The 22,453-nt window shown below is 46.4% G+C and overlaps 2 protein-coding genes across 3 annotated transcripts in view; one reads left to right on the top strand and one right to left on the bottom strand.

Annotated features, from left to right (window-relative positions):
* The first annotated feature begins 68 nt into the window (after positions 1–68).
* Positions 69–15,102, top strand: SLC23A1 (solute carrier family 23 member 1). The gene is made up of 16 exons (XM_059061264.2): positions 69–90; positions 2,504–2,565; positions 3,191–3,325; positions 3,772–3,929; positions 4,668–4,756; positions 4,923–4,990; positions 5,159–5,340; positions 5,472–5,592; positions 5,859–6,015; positions 6,334–6,481; positions 7,240–7,345; positions 7,598–7,727; positions 7,821–7,964; positions 8,468–8,563; positions 11,419–11,685; positions 14,952–15,102. Exons 2-15 carry the CDS (start codon positions 2,530–2,532, stop codon positions 11,664–11,666), a joined length of 1,818 nt encoding a protein of 605 aa, XP_058917247.2. The 5' UTR covers positions 69–90; positions 2,504–2,529; the 3' UTR covers positions 11,667–11,685; positions 14,952–15,102.
* PAIP2 (poly(A) binding protein interacting protein 2) overlaps positions 13,378–22,453 on the bottom strand; it is a 21,185-nt gene continuing 12,109 nt past the window's right edge. For both annotated transcript variants that reach the window (XM_059061352.2, XM_059061353.2), the window contains 3 exons: positions 18,294–18,457; positions 16,719–16,898; positions 13,378–14,386 (listed from right to left, as the gene is read on the bottom strand). In XM_059061352.2, the coding sequence (XP_058917335.1) occupies positions 14,330–14,386; positions 16,719–16,898; positions 18,294–18,431 (375 nt within the window). In that variant the 5' untranslated portion in view covers positions 18,432–18,457 and the 3' untranslated portion in view covers positions 13,378–14,329. The remainder of the gene's footprint in view (positions 14,387–16,718; positions 16,899–18,293; positions 18,458–22,453) is intronic.

The following is a 22,453-nucleotide window of genomic DNA, read 5'->3' as shown; positions in this document are numbered from 1 at the left end:
GCTTGGGGGGCTGGGAGGATAGACATTGGTGTTTCTGCTGATGCCCCTCCTAGAGAGGGCCAGGTACACGTCCCTCACAATTCCCCAGAGGTAAGTGAGATCTGTCATGGCTGGAAATGTGAGTGAGCTGTCAAAGGCATATGGAACCAGTTATCTGAATGGTTGAAACCCCAGATGCCTCACGAGAGAAAAGAAAAGCGAAGGCAAACTCCATAACTAGGCTGCCTGTGGACATACCCACTGCAACCACTGCGTGCTACTGTGCCCCTCCCAGAGCACTAGTCTTCCTGGGTCTACATCCAGCAGCTTCTCACTTTCTAGACTCTGCTTCTGACCCCAGCTAGCATGGTTGAGCCCTTGGTGCTCACCTGGGACAGGGCAGGGCAGGGCAGGGCAGGGGTCCTGGAACAGGCTGGATTCAGTATCTTGGTTCTACATCCTGCTCTCCCCAGAAATTCTCACCTGGGGCCCTTTTCTTAGAAACGGAGAAAAGAGCTCCACCTGGTTCGCACATGGGTCTGGATATCTGGGGTCAGTGGTGCTACAGCTTACAGTTTCATTTGTGTTTCTGATCCTCCGAAGCCCTGGAAAGTGGACAGAACAGACACTCTAATCCCCTGTTGACAGGTGCATGAACTGGAGCTCAGACAACAAAAGAGTCTCAGGCAGTGTCCCAGGCTGAGCAGTGGCAGGGCTGGGAGGGGATTCAAATTTGGGGAGTGTGGGAAGGTTAGGGCTGAAGGAATGGGGGTGTCCCAGGCAGGCCCTTACCACTCTGCACCCCAGCCCCCTACGTTCCATCACCTGTTCCCCATCTGCCTGAGGCCCCTCCTCCTGGCCCTCAGGAGAGAACTCTTAAGCACCAGGAGGGCCAGGGCCCAAGGAATTGGCTGAGCAGTCAGTAGTATCAGGTGTGGAGCCGGGAGCCCGTGACGTGCACCTGCGTGGCCAGTGTTTTTGTGGAGTGGCTTAGAAGACACTGCATCAGAGTCTAGGTGCTCCGGGTCCATTTGTGTGATTGCGTTATCTGAGACCATGTGCAACTTCCCGGCTTTGTCTCCGTGTGGTATGTGGTTTGGGTTGATTCAAGGGTCCAACGGACAATGTGTGGAAGGGGTAGGGCTGTCTCCCCAGCCCCTGGGAAGTACCGGGGAGGAGAGGGTGGGGAGGAGAGTGCCGAGGAGTAGAGGCTTCAAACTGGTCAGATGACTTTGGGAACCTGGGAGCAGGAGCCAGGAATTGAGAGGAGAGGACAGGTGGACAGAGGAACGGGCTGGAGGCTGGACAGGCTGTCGGATTCGGGGCTGTGACATGAAGCTGCTACCCAGCTGGACAGCGGTGCTGCGGGGGAGGCCTTGGGTCAGGGCCTGGCCATGGGCACAGCAACCCAGAAGCAGGTGGACCCTAATGGGGTTGGGGCAGCGCAGAAGGGAGCAGAATCAGGGACCTCAGGCCCAGGCCCCACCGGCTGAGGGCCCTCAGCCCCTGGGCTCTCCCCAGCCCCCAGGAGGGGAAGACAGGCCGGGCCCAGGCCGGCTTCAGCGGCTTTGTGGTAGTCATGCAGGGCCCGGTGCTTAGAAAGGCCCCACAAATGAGTTTAATGCTCTGCCGTTGCTGTTTTTAAATTTATAATACTTTCGCAACAGGGGCCCCAGATTTTCATTTTGCACTGGGTCCCACAGATTACGTAGCTGGTCCTGACTGGGAGGGGAAGGGAAGGAATCCTTGTCCTGACACAGAGGACAGACAAGACCGGGCTAGCCTCGGCAGGTCCTTCTCCAGAGGCCCATCTGTTCTGTGCCTCAGGGACTCTGAGGGGCGAGCGGAGGTGGTGGGGAGGGCAGCCCTGTCTGACATTGAATGCATAAGTAACAGCGTGGGCTCAGTAGTTCAGGCCAACCTGAATTTTTGGAATGGCTTTCTAAAACCTTGCTACCTGTGTGGCCTTGGTCAGATCACATCTCCTAAATCTGTTTCCTCAGCTGTAAAAGAGGTTAATGGCAACCTGGGGTTGCCATTACAGAACCTGGGGTTAAACATGACAATACACAGATGTTGCTTGGCACGCAGTTGTTCCTAAATAACGAGATGGGTTATGATGATGATAATGATTAACTTTTGATTAATAAGAGGGGGAAAAGCCTCATTCAGAGTGTACCATAATATGTGCCCATTTTCACTCCCTTTCCTCTCACCTCACCCAGGGCCTGGTAAACTTCCAAGGCCGTCCGCCCCTCACCCCCACTCCGGCCCTCTCTCGGAAAATACCTGTCCCGTGCCCAGGCTCAGGTGCGGGCAAGTAAGGGTGTGCTCGGGAGGTAAATGTGGCAGAGGCTCGGGCAGCCTTTTCCACTATGGCCGGAGTTAATACATTACCCGGGCCTGGGCCCTCCTTTCGCAATCAGTGCTGGAGATCTGGTTACAGATTTACCTCGAACAATGTCGGCTATGCGGATTAAAGTCCTCCTTGGCCTTCGTATAAGCCATCCCTTCTTCTCCTCAGGAACTGCTCACACCTGGGCCCCAAACATGAGGGCCCAGGAGGACACTGAGGGCCAGACACAGGTGCTGGGGAATGAGGGGAGCGGGTGGGGGCAGGGTGGGGCTGGGTGCCTGAGCAGTCCTTGCTTCCTGGGAGGGCAGAGACAAAGGTTCTGATGAACTGGATCAGGAGTGGCTGTCCCAGGCGGAATGTGGCAGTTGGGGGAGGGGTGGGGTGGCAGTGGGTTGAAGGAGACTTCTGCTTTGGGACTGGCTCACCCCAGCTTGGGGGCCGGCAGGGGCCCAGCGTACCGCCCCATTAGTGACACCCCAAGGACCTCTGAGGGACAGAGGGGGGGACCAGAGTACGTCCAAGAGGGCCTGTCACAGTCTCCAGCCCTCTTGGCCTCCTCTCCTGGTGCCCCCGGCCTTCTGACGTATGGGCCCGTTCCTTTGGCTACAAGGCCCAGGTTCTGAGGGCTCCAGGAGCCAGTACAGCAGACTCATCCCTGCACAAAGCAACGTGAGGTGGGAGCCAGGTGTAGCCAGGCCAAGGAGTAGTAGCTGGGTGCATGAGCATTTAGGGAGGGTGGGGACCCCATTCTGAGGAGCTGACAGGCCACTCAGGCTGCCTAATTGATTCTGAAGCAGAATGGACTTTTCTGGTTCCCAATCACTCCACGCTGTTACTTCTCTCTGCTGCCCCCAGCATGAGTCCCTGGGCTCAGCAGGGACCTCCACGAAGGACCCCCCAACGGCCCTGTGCACAGAGCCCAAGTCTGACATGTTGTACAAGATAGAGGATGTGCCGCCCTGGTACCTCTGCGTCCTGCTGGGCTTCCAGGTGGGCGTCTCCCCTGGGCCTTCCCACCCCCACCCTGCCTGCTCCCCAGCCCCCTCCCCGGCCAAAGAGGTCATCTTGGGTAACAGGAAGAGAAACGTAAGGTTGGAAGCAGAGACCGTCACCAAGCAGGGGTGGGAAGGAGGCTTGATGGGGCCTGAAAGGGATAAGGTATCACCTGCCAGGTGGAGTGCCGGTGACAGGGAAGGGGGCCCACTCCACAGAAGCTGTAGGAATAACTTGGGGGCAGATTAGTAACCCCCAGAGAGGTGAGCATTCGCTCTGTGGGAATGCCTTATGGGAGTATCAGTCCTGGGTGGGCACACTGGCAGGGGCGGCACGGGCTCAGGCCCACTGAGGCAGGCGTGAGGCGTGAGGACTGTGAGGGTTTCCCTGCCTCCCTGTGATCTCCGTGGGCCCTGCCTCATGCACTCTCCCCACACCCCTAGCATTACCTGACCTGCTTCAGTGGCACCATCGCTGTGCCCTTCCTCCTGGCTGAGGCGCTGTGTGTGGGCCGTGACCAGTACATGGTCAGCCAGCTCATTGGTACCATCTTCACCTGTGTGGGCATCACCACCCTCATCCAGACCACACTGGGCATCCGGTGAGCTGCCCCACTCCCACCCCTACCCCACCCCACGTAGACACACACGCAGTGATCCACACAGCAGGAGCAGTCTCAGAGGACTCTTGTGGGACAAGAAAAGCTGCTATCTGCCCCCACCTGCTGCTTCTGCTTCCAGGCCAGCCTTAGAGCCAGGCAGCTGGGGTCCCACCCTGGAGCCCTGGCGTTCCTCAAGGAAAGGCAACGTGCCCTAGCTGGGCTCTCCTCCGTTAAGCCTTACTCTGGGCAATTGGGACCACTCACTCCCCTGCTGCCAGGGCTCGTGTGGGCCTCTTCAGTGGTCTGTCCTCCTGGGTGCCCCCCTGCCCCTGCGTGCACAGTCCTAGGCCTGGGTGGCCTAAGGATGGTCATTTGTATGGTGGGAAGATGAAGGAAGGTTGTGAGTGAAGCTTGCATGCAGGAGCTGATCTGTCCACTTCTGTGCACGTGGCCCCTCACAGTGCAGGAGCTGATGCTGAGAAGGAAAGGGAGCAGGTTGTGAGCCAGGGGCTCCGTTCGTTTTCTTTCTTAGGCCCCCAAAATGTTACAGAGTCCTGCCTGGGGCCTCAGTGACTTCTCTCTGTTCTGCCCTTGCCCTTGTTCCTCTGTGTCTCTGTCCCTGTTTGTGATTCTCCCTGTGCCTCACTCTGTGACCCTCCGTCCCCATCTCCCCTGTCACTATGTTCCTGCCTCCCCACCTCCCACCCTGTCCCTGCTGCTCTGTGCCTCTCTTTCCAGGCTGCCGCTGTTCCAGGCCAGCGCCTTTGCATTTCTGGTCCCAGCCAAAGCCATCCTGGCCCTGGAGAGATGGAAATGCCCTCCAGAAGGTGGGCACATTTCTGGGGGCTGCACTGGAGAGGCGGGCCCCAGGAGCCCAGAGGTCTGGGCGACTGTTCCATGTCCATACCCCAAGGTGCCTTCAGGGTGGCATCTTTACTTTGTCTCTGTTCTTTGTGCGTGCGTGTGCGTGTGTGTTCCTGTCTATGCCCCCAGAGGAGATCTACGGTAACTGGAGTCTGCCCCTGAATACCTCTCATATTTGGCATCCACGGATACGAGAGGTGGGTTTGCATGTGGGGTAGAAGAGACCTGGACTTGAGGGTGGGACTAGATGGGAGGGAAGGCCGCTGCTGAATTGGGGGATATGAGGACGTGGTCCAGGAACTTTTTTTAAACATAGAGGTCATGGCTTCTACATAGTGACTTATAGCTGATCTTTGCTTTTCCAGGTCCAGGGTGCAATCATGGTGTCCAGTATGGTGGAGGTGGTGATTGGGCTGATGGGGCTGCCTGGGGCCCTGCTCAGTTACATCGGGCCTCTTACAGTCACCCCCACTGTCTCCCTCATTGGTCTCTCTGTTTTCCAAGCTGCTGGTGACCGAGCTGGCTCCCACTGGGGTATCTCAGCTTGGTAAGTGGGCACCAGGCCTGATCCTTGCCCAGCCCCAGTCCCTCAACCCCTTCGTGTCCTGTCCCCTTAGCCTTGGCTCTTGCCCCAAGCCCGGCCTACCAGCCGTTTTCTCTTTGTACTTCTTTCCCCAGCTCCATTCTCCTGATCGTCCTCTTCTCCCAGTACCTGCGAAATCTTACCTTCTTGCTGCCTGTCTACTGCTGGGGAAAGGGCCTCACTCTCTTCCGCATCCAGATCTTCAAGATGTTTCCCGTGAGGAGCTGACAGGCGGTTCGGGCTGGGACTAGGGCAGGGGCTGGACCTATGTCCAGGGCCAAGGGCAGGGGAGAGGGCAGGGGCAGCAGGGGAGCTAGAGGCAGAGATGAGGTCCTAGCCAGGGCTGGGGGCCGGTGTCTGAGCTGGGGCTGGGGCACAGGCTCGGGCTGGGGCTAGGGCTAAGGTAGGAGCTGGTTAGCCTGGACCAAGACCTCCTGGGCCCTCAGTGCAACCCTCACCCCCCCACCCCACTCCCACTTCAGATCGTGCTAGCCATCATGACCGTGTGGCTGCTCTGCTATATACTGACCCTGACGGACGTGCTGCCCTCAGACCCCACAGCCTATGGCTTCCAGGCACGAACAGATGCCCGAGGGGACATCGTGGCTATTGCTCCCTGGATCCGCATCCCCTACCCCTGTGAGCAACTGCTTCTGGGCCCCTCTGCCTCCAACTGAGACTATCAGTGAGGCCCCTGGTGACCCCAGTCCAGCTGATGACATAAGTATTAGCTGCACATTTATAGTGTGCCAGGCAGAGTGGTGGTGTACTCAAAGTCTCACTCCAGCTTTATGACTCTAAGTGACCCCAAATAAGCTCCCACAGCTGTATAGCTCCCATCCCAGCTTGAGATCTCTTTACCCCTTCCCCTGCTCCAACCAAGTACTGCCTAGGCCACTCCCCGACCCATCTAAGAACACTCATTGCATCCATCCTCCCATCTCCCTGTTGATACAGGTCAGTGGGGGCTTCCCACAGTGACTGCGGCTGCTGTGCTGGGAATGTTTAGTGCCACATTAGCAGGCATCATTGAGTCCATCGGAGATTACTATGCTTGTGCCCGCCTGGCTGGCGCACCACCCCCTCCAGTGCATGCTATCAACAGGTATGCCCACCTGCCCTCTCCGGTGTCTCATCCCCTCAAGGGTCACTCAGGAAGCAAATGTACAGACAGAATTGAATCCCAGAGGTGGGGGACAAGGAGTTGGGCAAGTCACTAACTCTCCAGGACGGTTCTCCTTACTTATAAAATGTAGATGCTCTCATCACTCACTCTGTGTTGTGAACAGCTGAGGAGACAACGAAGTCTGAGGGAAACTACAGTCACCGACAGCCTTCCATGTGTCTAGCTCTTTATTTCTCTTTATTTATTTATTTGGCTGCACTGGGTCTTAGTTGCGGTACATGGGATCTTTTTAGGTGTGGCATGCGGGCTCTTAGTTGAAGCATGTGAGATCTAGTTCCCTGACCAGGGATGGAACCGGGGCCCCCTGCATTGGGAGCACGGAGTCTTCACTGCTGGACTACCAGGGAAGTCCTCATGTGTCTAGCTCTTGCTGTGTGTTCTCTTATGCAATCCACTAATGGCTCTGTAAGACAGGTACTCTTAATATCCCCATCTTACAGATGAGGACATTGAAGCCCAGAATCACCTAAGGATTAAGTGCCAGGGCCGTGGGACTAGCATTCAGACCTGGGCTCCTGGCTCCCAGACCCGCCTCTGGCCTGGAGTGGGGAGTACTATGGACCGATAGTTGCAGCTCACACAGCCCTAGAGACTCTGGCCAGGCTGGCCAGGGCAATGGGAGGACACAAGCCAGGCTAGAGCATGTACCAAGGCCCCCACTTGCCCTTTTCTTACAGGGGTATCTTCACTGAAGGCATCTGTTGCATTATCGCAGGGCTGCTGGGCACGGGCAACGGGTCCACCTCGTCCAGCCCCAACATTGGTGTCCTGGGGATTACCAAGGTGCCGCAACTAGCCAGAGCAGCACAAAGCCGCGCCCCCATTCCATGTGCCGCAGGCCCCGCCCCAAACCTGTTCCTACTTTGACCTAGCCCCACCCTGCCTTTGACAGGCCTCCCCTGCATCATGCGCTGACCCATATGTACCTTGCTCTTATAACAGGCCCCGCCCACCCACCGCGCCCCTCCCCTCCCGCAACTAACCCCGCCCAACTTCACCCCCTGGGTCTAGCCCCACTCCTTGGCTCACTGGCAGGTGGGTAGCCGGCGCGTGGTGCAGTATGGTGCAGGTATCATGCTGGTCCTGGGCACCATTGGCAAATTCACAGCCCTCTTCGCCTCGCTCCCTGACCCCATCCTAGGGGGGATGTTCTGCACCCTTTTTGGTGAGTGTTGTGTGTGCTTTTGGGGCGTGGTCGCCGTGTAGTGGAGCCCACCCAGCCTGCGAGGAGCCTCCAGCGGTTCTTTTGTGCCCTCAGGCATGATTACAGCTGTGGGGCTGTCTAACCTGCAGTTCGTGGACATGAACTCCTCCCGCAACCTCTTCGTGCTTGGATTTTCCATGTTCTTCGGGCTCACGCTGCCCAATTACCTGGACTCCAACCCGGATGCCATCAACACAGGTGCCTCCACCTGTCCTACCTGTCTCAGGGTGGGGGAGGTGTGGTGGGCTCGACTCTGAGAATAGCCTCTTCCTTCCAAGGCTCCACACAGCCAGAGCCACAAATCCTGCCCATCTCTGGATGTTAGCAGCTGAGAGGCTTATTAACAGCTGTCCTTTACTAAGACACTTTCTGTGGACAGGAATGAGCTTTACATATGCTCGTTTAATTTTCACAACAGCTCCATGAGACAGATACTATTACCATCTTCATGTTACAGGTGAGAAGTGAGGTTCAGAGGGGTTAAATGATTTGTTGCAAGACAAGTAGCAACCAGCAAAACTGGGATTTGAATCCAAGGATGGGAGAGGCAGAGGTATATAATCTTGAAAGTCAAGGTGTTGTACTGTTCCATCTCTGTGCCTGCTCAAGGAAGTCAGCAGGCTGCACCAGTGGGGAGATTCTCTGAGCTCTGTTCTCCAGATGAGGCCGTGACACTCATTAGGCTTTGGCCTATTTCACAGGCATTCCTGAAGTGGACCAGATTCTGACTGTGCTGCTGACTACGGAGATGTTTGTGGGTGGATGTCTCGCCTTCATACTGGACAACACAGTGCCAGGTATGGGTCAGCCCTGAGAGGGGAACAGAGAACTAGGTTGGACTCAGAGGCAGTCCAGCAGACGTCTCCTGAGCTGGAGCTGTGGCCAGGTCAGATGCAATGCCTCAGGCCCTGCAGGGAGAAGCAGGAACAGATGGGCCGGAGGGAGAGACCACCAGCCTGATAGAGGCACAGGCTTCCCTCTTAGTCTTGAAGAGGGTGTGGCTAGGAGAGACATTCCGGGGCCCTGTAAATTGTTTCTTTTCCATTTCTTTGTTGCCACTGGGTTGAGGGTTGCTTTTACTTTCTTAGAGTGGGACAGATGGAAATGTAGCATCAGTATGTTGGCAAAACTCACTCCAAATATGCCAGTGACTTGTCATGCTGGCTACTAGAAGAGCCCCTAACATTTCTCTTTGGTATCAGGGCTTTTTACAGGGATCATGGAGGATACTTTGTGGGGTCCCTGAGAATCCTCCTGACCCATGTTTATATGCCCAGTAAATATATAAAAACTAAATGTCACCAGGTGCTCTAACTAGTAATAAGAATAGTTAGCATTTACCAAACATTTATGGGTCAGGCATGGAGCTAAATATCTCATTTCATCCTCAAAAACTATCCTGTGAGGCACAGTCTATCAACAACACTTTATATGAGAAAAAAGAATCAGAGGTTAGGTGACTCACCGAAGGTCACAACACTTGCTGATTTAAAACGCTGCAAATTTGGGATTTAAACAAGTCCATCTGATGCAGTTAGTCCAAGTCCTGTGTCCCAGCCATTCCACATTGCCTATGCTAGAGTTTCAGGGGAACTGTAAGATCAAGGAAAGCTCCGTAGAGACAGGGGCTAGATTGCATCAGTCCACAGAGATGACAGATGGAGGATGACAGCTCTCCATCTTCTGCAACTTAACAGCCTAAACACAGCTGACCCCACTTGCTTTCCCCTCTGAAGACACAAGTGTCTATTCAGAGCATAGGAATAAGCGGCTGGCTATGCACAGCTGGTGGGTTAGAGTTTGGGCAGGGAAGGGCCAGGACTCCCTGGCACTTTCAGGGATTTTAGATAGCATCAGATGAGGGAGCTTTTGGCAGCAGCTATCACTTGGACGGATGGGTGATACCTGACCATGGTACCCCTCTCGCCGCCAGAGGAAGCTGAGGTGGGACCTGGAGAAGCTCATCCTGTGGACATGAGACAGGGAAGTGGCAACCTCAATGCCTAGGGAATCCATGGAGATGGAGGGCATCTGGGTGAGCAGCTGTACAGAGGGGTTTGTGATCTGGGCAGCTGGATTAAGCTACCCAGATGTTAACAGACTCAGAGTACCTGAGTTCCTCACATCTCTATCCTTCAACCCAATTGCCCATCAGCAACCATCCCTGCCAATGATCAATATATATATTATGCTACATAATCTTCAACAGTCCTTCAATGTGCATGATGAGGAGTCTGAAGCTCAGAGTGGTTAAATCACTTGCCTAAGGTCACACAACCTGGTCTCAAGCCCGGGTCTGGCTGGCTCAGAACCTTGTCCTCAGCAGTGGAATTGCAGAGCTTTATTCTGTAGGATGGGTACATTTTGCTGATAGACCACTTTGCATTTGCTCTTACTCTTTACCTACCCACAGACCAACCTTAGAGGGGCAGTAAGTTTAGTTCAGCAAGTGCTACTGGAGCAAGCACGGCCCTGAGTTAGACACTTAAAGGTAAAAAAACGTTAAGCCAACAAGATAGAAAGTAAAACTGGGTTTAAAGCAATTTAGAGCGATAAGATGAATAAGCCTGGGCTGGAGTCATCTGGAGGGCTTCCTGGATGATTCTGGGTGAGGCCAAGGAGATTAGGACTTGGAGAAGCACTGGAGAAGGCAACACAGGTAGGGATGTGGAGGGAAGGCGAGGGAGTGCATGGCTGGCTCTTGTGTCCTGGCAGTGGTGAGGAGTGGGGCCATAAGTCACCTCAGTCCTATGCCGCAGCTGCAGCTCTTCTCCCTCCACTCTGCCCACCTGTGCTCTTTGTGCAGTCAGGCCCAGCTCAAACAGTACCTCCTCCAAGTGGTCTTCTCTAAGGACACCAGCCCTCCCTCAGTACCCTCTCCTCTGAGACTTTGGGACACATTTGGTTTCTCTACTCATGGGGCTTTTCAGCCTGGGCTGCCAACGCGTGGAAATCTTTGCACTAGATTTACACTGTCTTAGTCTTTGGTCAACCCCAGCCCTCTTGTGAAAACCTCAGAGAATTCACACATCCCTCCCATAACTCCTAAAGATTTCCCCTAGTTGTAAAAAATCTCTCTTGTGTATCCCTACCACCAACAAAGATTTTATTTAGCTTGACTTTCTGAAGTTTGTATTATAAAAATGAGAGTTTATTTTCCAAATGTGGAATCATAACATTTGAATATTAATACTGATTACAGTGTTTCAAAATATAACTTCCTGCCCTCACAGCAGTCTGAGCATTATTTGGTCCCCACTGGCCCAGCAGGCACCAGCCCCATACTCGAGATGTAGGCTGACAATTACTTAACCGTCTGCCTGCCTTCTTGATCATAATATTTTGTGTAATAGTGCCTATACACCTCCCACCAATGTTTCAAAGAAATTAGATAATGAAATAAAAGCACTTAGCACAGACCATGGCACACTGTAGATACACAATAAATACTAATTAAGCATAACCAGTATCCCTTAGTGTTCCCTAGAGCTCTAGCCAAGTTAGGAGCTGAGAGATCACAGATTCAACTTTTCAGGACCAGAGAATTGAGAATCAAGACAACTCCAGAAGTCTACCTTATGACTAGGTTATGGGAAGGGGAGGTGGCAGAGGATTGCTGGCTCTGGTAAGTGACCCCACTGTCCTCTTCCAGGAAGCCCAGAGGAACGAGGTCTGATACAGTGGAAAGCTGGGGCCCATGCCAACAGTGAGATGTCTACCAGCCTGAAGAGCTATGACTTTCCCATTGGGATGAGCATGGTAAAAAGAACTGCCTTTCTGAAATACATTCCTATCTGCCCAGTCTTCAAAGGATTTTCTTCAAGGTCAAAAGACCAGCTTCCAGTTCCAGAAGATACCCCACAAAATACAGAAACTAGGTCTGTGTGCACCAAGGTCTGAAAAACTACGCCCAGGAAAGGTAGGATGTCTGTTAGTCTACGGCTTTTGTGGGAGGGTTGAAAAATCACAACATTCTTATGCTTTAACCAAAGAGAAAACAAAGTACTCAGTTTCCATTTCTGTGACCTATTTGAATGTTTTCAATCAGAAGGCATAATGGGTAAAAAGTCAATATACATATGTGGAACTCCTTAGCCATTTTATAGTGACAGTGGAACTTCCCAACACGTGTGGGCCGGTAACCTTGTAGGAGGTTACAAGTATACTGAAATATGGATCCCTTTGGCCTTTGGTTATCTGGGCTGATACTGGGTCAACTAGAGCCCATGAGCCATAAACTCTAGCTACAGGCAGCCTCATCTTTACACTCCAGTATGATAAATTACACTTTATGACATAGAAAAGGTTGAGAAGTAACTGACATAACACAAGAATAGGAAAAATCCTCTCACATAAGGTGCATTGTTTAAATAGTTGTAATAAAATAAAAACCCTACGAAACAGAATGGCTTGTTACCCTAAAACTATGCCACATAGGCCCAGATGGGGTAATAATGTGTTTCAAGCCCTTAAAAAAAAAATCAAAGTAGTTTTACTGTGCACATTGCCTCAGACAGACAAGTTCCAACAAAGTGAGAGCTTAGCTTAGATGACTCCTTAACTGTAATAAGTCACTTAAATAGAACTTTCTACGTACCAGAGATTGTCTTAAGTACTTGATGTGTATTAACTAATCACACAATCCTGAGATAGGTTAGTCTTTGCTCTTAATCGTTAGGTTACAATGCCTCTCTAATTCAAGTTTATAACCTCTAATTATACTGCATGATGATAATTTGGCAGTATATGGAAATGAACTCATTTGCCCCCATCCAGGCTCAGAGAAGTGATCTGTAACCCTCATATACTTGGCAGCCTGCTGTGCCACTTGTGGTACTGAGCTGTTAGAGAACAGAGGGGACTGGTGGTATTATGGCTCCAAAAAGAATGAGAGCCAAGCAGGATCGTTTGCTTCAGCATCTTAAAAAACCTACCTGTTTATTAGCTTAGTAAGGTAGCTATTAAAAAATACCAGGCACAGGTACGCACACCTAAGGACCCTAGGAAGAATGTGACCCCGAACTGACTAGATGGCCTTCTTAATCTTGAGCCTTCCAAGCTCAAGAAAAACATAGCAGACATTATCAATGACTGAGTGAGTAGGGCCATGGGGCAGAATTGTATGTGGAACCAGGAAATTGCTAGTTGGTTGACAGCCTATCCCAAATAAATATTAGCCACAGACCTATTATTAATTAGCTTGTGAGGGTGAAAAGGGGGAAGGTCCAGGTAAATCAAAACAGTAAACCAGTCCAATCAGAGCAGCAATGGTTTGTGAAGGGCAAAACTCAACGAAGGTTATACTACAGTAAGGTTACCATTATACTGGCCAGCCAGAAAGTTTCTTAGCATGGATATATATAATTGCCTTGACACTGCAGCCTGAGGTGATCAAGGTGGGCTACGGAAGGGGCTATGGGATTTATTTTACTGCTGTATTTTGGACAGACACTTATATAACAACAAACTCGACACTATGGAATCTAATAATAAAGCCTGCTCTCTCAGCAAATCTTGCCAGCAGGGCTGTCCTGAGGGACTGAGCCCACACTGAAGGAAGTATCACCACTGGAGAGTCTGTATTCCAGCACCAATAAACACAACCATCTGCTCAGTTCTACTATTATTTATTTTTTTAAATATTTTTGAAAAAATATAATTTTTTTACAATATTTTCAACTTAAACACTATTCACACTGAACACGTATGGCAGCTTAACCTACCCAAATAAGAAGTTTAAGAAGCCAAAACTGTTCTAGCTTTGTTAAAAGAAAAGTTGTGCTGCAGACTATTGTAGTGATGGTTAACAAAGCAAGGAAAAGCACCACTCAAATCATAGGTTACAATTTCTTTGTTCAACTGGATTATGGGTTGGTCAAATGTTAGACTTTACATAGGTATAGCTTTGATGCAATGACTCCTTAGAAGAGGATGCAATTCTCAAATCACATACTTTCTCAGATGTAACATTAGGAGAATTCAATATTTCTTACATAACATACCATAAAAGCTAGGACTTAGGTTCACTATCTTGTAACCTTAGTAACCAAAGACATACTTGTTTATAAAAAATTATTTCAAATTAACTAACAAGCCTTCATCAGAAAAAGGAGATTCTTTCTGATGGGGACCAATGCAAATTTAAGTCTGAACTGAGAAATTAAACTACTAGAACTTAAATTTACTCATTTAAAAAAAGTTTAGACATTAACAAGTATTAGTTAACCCTAAGGGACCAGTTTAGTCTCAAAAAGGACAATTCACTAAGATTTAGAGGTCATTTAATTTGGTGCTTTGACACAACTTGACTGGTGCTTCTTTCCTCGCTGCCTTCACATCAAGCCATGGGGCCAATTCTATTTTCAGTAAATGTTTGACAGCTTTTTACTTAATAACAGTCTCAGCACTTTTATTAAGCATGCAAGACTAACAAAACTTTGGCAATGCATAAATGTAACACAGTGACAAGAGAGAGCTTTTACAATTAAGTCTTCTAATACTGCCTTCACAGTGTGGAAATTGTGCTACATCCACCAAAAGAGGGCCCCGTCTACTCAAATATTTTAGTACTTCACCCCAGGAACAAACTCCTTTGCATTTGGATTCAGATTGCTCTTGACCTGGAAAATAAGTACATAAAAAAGCAAGTTCATTAACAGATAAGCTTCAGATACTCAGAAGCATTCAACCCAGCTCCACATGCAAAAACATCTTCCAAAAATATAAGACGAAGGCAAGAATTCAGATTGTAAGGTCAAACTTAAAGTAAAAAACAAACAAACAAACAAAACCCACAGCAGGGAAAGGAGGAACCAGATGTAAGCTATGTATATTATACCAAATTTTATCAACTTTCTAAACAGAAAGTAAAAATTGAAATTAAATTTGCTTAAGTGTAATCAGAAACTCACTAACTTCACATCAACTAAAGGAGTGTTTCAGAACATGGAATTCTGTTCATTTAACTATGATACTTGACTTGCTATTTAAACAGTTTCATACTATGCAAGAATACTAAACAAGTGTTGAAATGATGATAAAAGTGACTGGGGAATGGTTTATGGATTAATTTTACTTTATGATGCTCCTTGAAAATATGGAGTTGTCTTTCTACAACTGCTATATTCTAATTCCCACAAAATATGGAGTTGTCCTTTTACAACTGCTGTATTCTAATTCCCACAGGTAGCATGGTATATAAGAGGAAAAGAAAACTGCATGGGGAGTCAGAAGACCTAAGCTGGAATCCCAGCTCTGCTAACTAACTTCTTAAATAGGCCTGGATAAGTCACTCTCTGGGACTTCGTTTTTGCATCAGTTAGGGGAAGACTGGGCCAAAGCCTCTAAGAGCCTGAGAGACTTTTCCACCATTATTTTGTATTTCTAAATCTTTACTTTCCTAAGCAGATGTGTCAGCATATAGGGAATAGCTGGAAAATTTCCTCTACCACATCTTTGAATGCAACTTGATCAAGACAAAAAGAAACCAGGACGGATTCCAGGGCCTGAAATGTAGGCATGCTGGCAGGATTTTAGATAGAATCTGAGCCCCCAATATCACTTACTTCAAGACCAAAGCATATTAAACAACATGTTGGAGCAATAATTTAAGTTTCATAATTTATACACAACCATTCCCTTCTCTCAAGGGAAATATATCTAAACTTTAAAAGTCTGAGGTTTAAATTTAAAAAGCAGTGTTCTTGAATGTCCAATCTTTTGGCAGCTACAAAAGAATGAGAAGGAATTAACCTCAAATAGACTGAGTCAAACAAACCAGTTTCTAGACAATGGAAAGATACTGGGTCCAGTTAAAGTTATACATTATGCCCAGCAAAGGGCTTCCCTCCTCAGAGCAACCAGGGTTATTTGTGGAGTGTCTAATGTAGCCATAAGCAAGCATATCCCAACAGACTATTCAGATCATGTATCTGCTTAATTGGGTTACTGTCATTTACTGCAGCAAAAGCTATACCACAAGTAAATTTCAGTGTTCTCTATACAGCCTTTTAGAAAAATGGTTTCCAAATGCCTGATAGGGCAGGCTGGCGGTATCCTCTGGGAGTGCTTTTAAAAAATTAACATGCCTAGATGATTGATTCTGCAGGTCTGGGATGTTGCTGAGAAAATTTTTGTAATGCTGCATAGGTAATTATGATGTACAGCCAGGTTAGGAAATCAGTGCACAATGAACAGAAGACAACTGCAAAAATTACTTCAGTCTAGGGGTAAATTCCAGAGAACCATCTTGTAGAAGCAACTACAGATTATCCATATGGAAAGAAAGTTTAACATTCTGACTTTAAATTATTTTATCTTAATTTTAGCAAAGGAATCATTAGGTTTTACTCTAGTACTGATGCTTAGTTATCAAAATACCTGAAAAAACTTTTCACTACAAATAAACCATCAGCAATGAGACACTGAGAATAACTAAAAATATAAAAAGATTTGTGTTCCTTTTCTGCCAAAAGCTTGTAAAAGTCCTTATCACAGTTCCAAATGGAGTTAGGGTAACTCAATGAAAATCCTGGGTCAGGAAATAAAATCTCAAATTTTATCTTTCAGAAAAAATCTGTAATTTCACCAAATATTTAAGACAATTAAAGAGCAAAACCTCTCCATCAAGCTACTTTTGCATAGGCAAGTCACATGAACATCCTGTGTACTCCCTTTTGAATGCTTTACGACATTTCCTAGGGCAACATAGTTATCATAACTAAAAGCAGTGGCAAGAAGTCTGTTAGTAGTCTCAGACTAGCTCCAGAGTGTTGCCAGAAGTCACTCCTTATCATAAGTGAGACCAGGAGGCCTCTGCTTCCATAGTAAGAAGCAGCAGAATTTCTGAAGGGGAAGAGATGTAGAACTCTTCTTAAAACAGATGGTTGCTAGCTTTTCCACTTATGCGAGAGATGAGCTAGGTTTTAAAAAGATGAAAAAATAACTCTTTACCACAAGATCTTCCAGGGAAGAGCCATCACTGATAACAAGGTCATTAAATTGGTCTTGGATTTGGTCCATAGTTTGTGGGAGATCTCGAGCTGGAATAAACCACTCATGTTCCTCTTCTTCTTCCAGCATTTCTTGGAAACAGCGTTCAATAAATTCTTCTTCCCATAACTCCTCTTCTATCTGGATTTATAATGAATAAAGGGTAATTTATAGCACACCTGGTAAGATGATATCACTAGAAAAGGCTTAAAGAATCTTGAACTAAACCATTTGAAAACATAATGTCATACCTTCCCTCCTTTGTTTCTGTGCTAAGGAAAAAAAAATCTTTTCCATAAGACCTGGAAAGATCTGTTAAGGGTTTTGCTATGTCTTTACTTGTCACAGCAGAATATTCTTTCTTTCCACTGAGGGTGGCAGGGAAGAAGTAACAAAGAAGTGTTCTCATGGAGGAATGTGTATCTGAATTACCTATGATACTTCTAAAACTATACAAACCCTAAATCCACTCAAAAATGATTGGAAAAACAAATCTTTGGGTAGGACTTCCCTAGTGGCACAGTGGTTAAGAATCCACTTGCCAATGCAGGGGACATGGGTTCAAGCCCTAGTCTGGGAAGATCCCATGTGCCGCAGAGCAACTAAGCCTGTGCACCACAACTACTAAGCCTGCACTCTAGAGCCCGAGAGCCACAACTACTGAGCCCTCGCACCACAACTACTGAAGTCCGCACACCTAGAGCCCATGCTCTGCAACAGGAGAAGCCACTGCAATGAGAAGCCTGCACACCACAATGAAGAGTAGCTCCCGCTCACCACAACTAGAAAAAGCCCTCATGCAGCAACGAAGACCCAACGCAGCCAAAAATTAAAAAAAAAAAAAAAAAAAAAAAAAAAATTATTTGGAGGATAGGGTCAGCAACTAAACATTCTCACTGAAATAAGACTACATTGCTTTACTCTTGAATATATATAACTGGATATGGTGTAATCAAGCTGGCTACTAATTATCAAAGCCAGGATCAGAAAGAAACTAGATGAAAGGTAGAAACAAGTACCAGAAATATGGGAATAAAAGACATCTATCAATGTATGAGAGTTCTCTAAAAGAACAGTGGTGTCAGATTTTGAGGCTGATCAGAATGAGAACCTTACATGAAAAACAGTACAATCTGTACCCCAGTACCTGTGCTCATTTGCTCCTGATTCCAGCTCTCTTGACTTTCACTGCAATAGAACAATCTGACTGGTGTAAGGTAGTGGTTTCCAAACCTAATTGCTCACTGGAACCACCTGGGAGCTTTTAAAAAACACATTTCCCAGGCTCCACCCTAAATCCTTCTGAATCAGAATCTCTTGGTAGGACCCCAAAAAAAGCTCCCTAGATTATTTCAGTGAGCAGTTAAACCTGGTAGTAATCAGCATCCAACTAAAATAGGAGTGGTGGCACATAAATCCATGTATTTCATATATAAGGGACCAGGTGAAAAACGCATTTCAGGGAAAAGTACATTTATATTATTTGGCAGCTGTCATAGGCTACAATAAAAGAGCATGTTTATACACAAAACTAACTTGTCTGTTGAATTCCTCTTCATTTTCCATCCACATGTACTCTGCAAATGGATTGTCATCTTCATGAGAATGACCGTTAATAATCACATCTTCATTGATGATGCTTGGGCTAGTACTGCTGCGACTTGGATCTTTCATGGTTGGTGTTAGATATAGTTTTTAACCTTAAAAGAAGAACAATACAGTTAATCTAGTCAGTCATTCTTTCAGTTCTTAGTGAGCATCTATTATTACTAGCCATCATGATTAGGTATTAGATGTACATGATATATTAATGCATGATAAACACAGCAATTGGAAAGCTTTGTTTTTCTCCTAAATGATTTTAATGTTTAAGAAATAGCTGAGAGGGCTTCCCTGGTGGCGCAGTGGTTGAGAGTCCGCCTGCCGATGCAGGGAACACGGGTTTGTGCCCCGGTCCCACATGCCGCAGAGCGGCTGGGCCCGTGAGCCATGGCCGCTGGGCCTGCACGTCCGGAGCCTGTGCTCCGCAACAGGGGAGGCCACAACAGTGAGAGGCCCGTGTACCGCAAAAAAAAAAAACAAAAAAACAAAAACACCCAGAGACTGGAAGTGAAAACTAACAAACTTTTAATAACTCCTAGTTCCTTAGTCGCGAGGTATAGCTCTGGCTCTCTTGACTTCATAGCCCATTCTCTATTTGCTTTATCTTTGGGTCCATGTTGAGTTCCTCCATGTCTGGATTTTCCCACTGTACAGTAAGTATCAGGCATCTAATCTCATACAGTAGATCTGGTTTCTTATACTCTACTCAATAGGTGATAACATGATCTAACCTAGCTGATATGTTGTAGGCTAAAAGTTCGAAGCATAAAGTTTCAGATTCTACAATAGTCTACCAATTCACTGACTCTGAAATTGCTAAAAAATGGGTTTACATAAAGCAAGAGTCACTTGTACATAAATCCAAACATTAGTGTGACTTGTGCCAAAGGAAGGAAATAGCATACCTAATAGAGTTAAAAAAAAAAAAAAAACTTCTTCAGGCCTTCTTAAACTTATAATCAAATAAAATACTAAAACTAAAATCTCCTACTAGAAATAGTTTTTTTCTTTGGGCAAGGTTCAGGGAAAGACTTGCTCTACGTATGTTGCCTGGCCCTTTACATTCATTTAATGGACTTATCCTTAGGAAGACCTAAGTATAATAAAACTTATAGCTGTTCATATAACATGAATTTAGTCTGTAAGCTGTGGTACAGGGTCCTATCCTGGCACACATATGCATTTCCCCCAAGACTGAATAGTAATGACAACAGTCATCATGGTGGTAGCATTTTCAATTGTTAGTAAGTCCTGAATTAAAAATTACTGAGAACTTCTGCCTTACTTATTCATTGTTGTATGTATATGAAAGAAAGGCAGAGACAGACTGAGATTTATGTGCTAGGCTGTGGGTAGAAAGAAAACATGATGTGGGTTAATAAAGTGAAGCACTCTGAAAGCAGACACAACAGAAAACAGATGATGGATATCCTTGATATTTTTATTTATCATTAATCTTGGATTAAATAAACCCCCTTATTTTGATAACAAGTTTAGACTAGAGAGCAATCAGTTCCTCTAAAGAAAATTAGTCATTCTTATATGTCACAGCTACCAAACATTTATATGCTCATCTTTAAACAAATTACATTTTAGATTAGACTCAAATATTATGAAAAGCAAGGGGTCAATTCTGCTTTGCAACTGGATGGAACTTTGTTTACTCTGCATATGAACTGATCGTTAAACTATGTTCAAAGACACCCCAATTTATAACAGCTTTACATTATTATTTTCCCAACATGTGTCCTATCCCAACTCGTACCCATTAAATCCTACCTTTCAGAAGACCACAATATTAATAAGTGACTTATATCTTTAGTTAAAACCAGCAAATAAAAATCATGTTTAGCACAGAGTACAGGATATTCAAGTAGAATTGAATAGTTAAGTAGCAATTATACGTGTGAGACGTACTAGAAATACTACTAACTTGTGTTTGAATGTGCTTCGGGTGAGTAAAGTATTATCTATATATAAATGCAATTTTTTTAAAGAAAAAAGTGTTCTCCATACATTTCACGAGCATAACAATGAAACAATGAAAAATTTGCATCAGCAAATTCTATACTCTGAGACTCTCAAGGGACTCCCTCCCTCCTTGTTTGATGCCAACCAGTAACGAATAAAATATAAACAGTGCTTAGCCTCAAGGGCCCAATCCCTGCATTTGACATGTCTCTAGGTCAGCTTTTTGCCGATTATCAACTCATCAAACAACCCGTGGCTTTGGTATAGATCCCAGTGAAAGAGTCTATGAAGGACAGTAAATGAAATTTCACTGTCAAGTAATATTTGGGAAACAAATCATAACTGGAACCAGTAAAAATCAACTGGAGCCTGGGCACTAATCTTACACCTTAAGACAGCGGAGGAAGGAACAACTGCTGATCAGATTTCTGATACAGCTAGCCAAGTGAAAAGCCAGAGGGGTAAGGATCATTTACTTTCAGAACGTTGACAAACCTACAATTACTGAGTACAAGGTGTTCTAATATAAGGTATTGTATCAGATTTTAAATTTTCTTCTATGACTTGTTCTTGATCCTTCTTAGACCACACTCTTTAGATTGTGTCATATGTTTTGCTATTTTTAAAAATTGAGTATATACTTCAAATACCATAAAATTTACAATTTTAAATTGGCATTTGTCAAAAGCAGTTAAAGGCAAATGTAGTAGCCAGTGCCTGTAAAGAATAACAGTTGGGGCAAAAAGCCTGGGAGGAAAGGCTGGTGAAGGAGATGCTTTGGGAATAAAGGCTTTGAAAAGCTCCTGCATATTCTGGGAAACCTAAAAGGCCATGGGCATGTCCAGTGCTGGCAGCACGCTCAGAAAAGACCTAACAAGGCCCTACACTTTTCAGGCTTCAGGCTCTGCACATAAAACGAAGGTTAAGAAAGAGCTGTAAACTGCCCAAGTGTTAAAGGTGTACCTTAGCATACATAAAAATCCATCTGCCAAGACTGGGAGAGTTTTATTTTCTGCTTAGGGGTATTAAAGGACATCTCTTGAAAATAACTAGCTGGGACTTCCCTGGTGGCACAGTGGTTAAGAATCTGCCTGCCAATACAGAGGACACGGGTTTGATCCTTGGTCCGGGAAGATCCCACATGCTGCGGAGCAACTAAGCAGTGTACCACAACTACTGAGCCTGTGCTCTAGAGCCTGCAAGCCACAACTACTGAAGCCCACACACCTAGAGCCTGTGCTCCACAATAAGAGAAGCCACTGCAATGAGAAGCCCGCGCACCGCAATGAAGAATAGTCCCTGCTCGCTGCAACTAGAGAAAGCCTGCGTGCAGCAACGAAGACCTAACACAGCCAAAACTAAATTAATTAAAAATAAATAAATTTTTAAAAAATGAGAAAAGAACTAGCTGACAACTAAGCTAATGGGACAGACTTCAATGGCCACACAAGAGACTTCAATGGCCACACAAAATATAATACAAGCTTTAAAAAAATTATTTCAGAAAGGTCACTAAACAAATAACAGAACAAGCAGAACAACCATACTGGGGAGAGGGGAGAATATGATTTCCAGAGTTGCCATATAATAATCACAATGTTCAGTTCTCAACAAAAATTATGAGTCATGCAAAAAAATAAGATAGTATGCCCTATAAACAGGAAAAAAAGAAATTAATAGGAAGTGTCCCTGAGGAAGCCCAGACATTAGGTTTATTAGGCAAAGACTTTTAAATCAGGTGTTTTAAATGTCCAGAGAGCCAAAGGAAACCATGTACAAAGAGCTAAAGGAAACCATAAAAACAGTAAATATCATCATCAAATAGCAAATATCAATAGAGACAAATTATAAAAAGAAGCCAAGTAGAAATTCTGGAAATGAAAAGTACAATAAATGAAAATTCTACTTGAGGGTTTATAGCAGATTTGAGCAGGGAAAGAATAAGCAAACTTGGTAAGTCAACTGAGATTATTCAGTCTGAGAAACAGAAAGAGACAATAATGAAGAAAAATGAACAGAACCTCAGAGTCCAGTAGGACACCACTACATGTACCAACATATGCATAATGGGAGTCCCAGAATGGCCCCAAACTCCTCCAACGTGATGAAATCTATGTTAGTCT

The sequence above is a fragment of the Kogia breviceps genome, chromosome 4 (assembly GCF_026419965.1).
Source record: "Kogia breviceps isolate mKogBre1 chromosome 4, mKogBre1 haplotype 1, whole genome shotgun sequence".
Classification (NCBI taxonomy): domain Eukaryota; kingdom Metazoa; phylum Chordata; class Mammalia; order Artiodactyla; family Physeteridae; genus Kogia; species Kogia breviceps.
Note: the sequence above shows the minus strand (reverse complement) of the source record. Positions and strands in the feature narration are given on the sequence as shown.

What these genes read in the sequence shown, in the direction of transcription:
- SLC23A1 (XM_059061264.2), top strand. Translation starts at nt 2,530, where the DNA reads ATGAGGGCCCAGGAGGACACTGAGGGCCAGACACAG. An exon ending in GCGTCCTGCTGGGCTTCCAG is followed by an intron (nt 3,326 to 3,771) that starts GTGGGCGTCTCC and finishes CCACACCCCTAG; the next exon opens with CATTACCTGACCTGCTTCAG. An exon ending in AGATCTTCAAGATGTTTCCC is followed by an intron (nt 5,593 to 5,858) that starts GTGAGGAGCTGA and finishes CTCCCACTTCAG; the next exon opens with ATCGTGCTAGCCATCATGAC.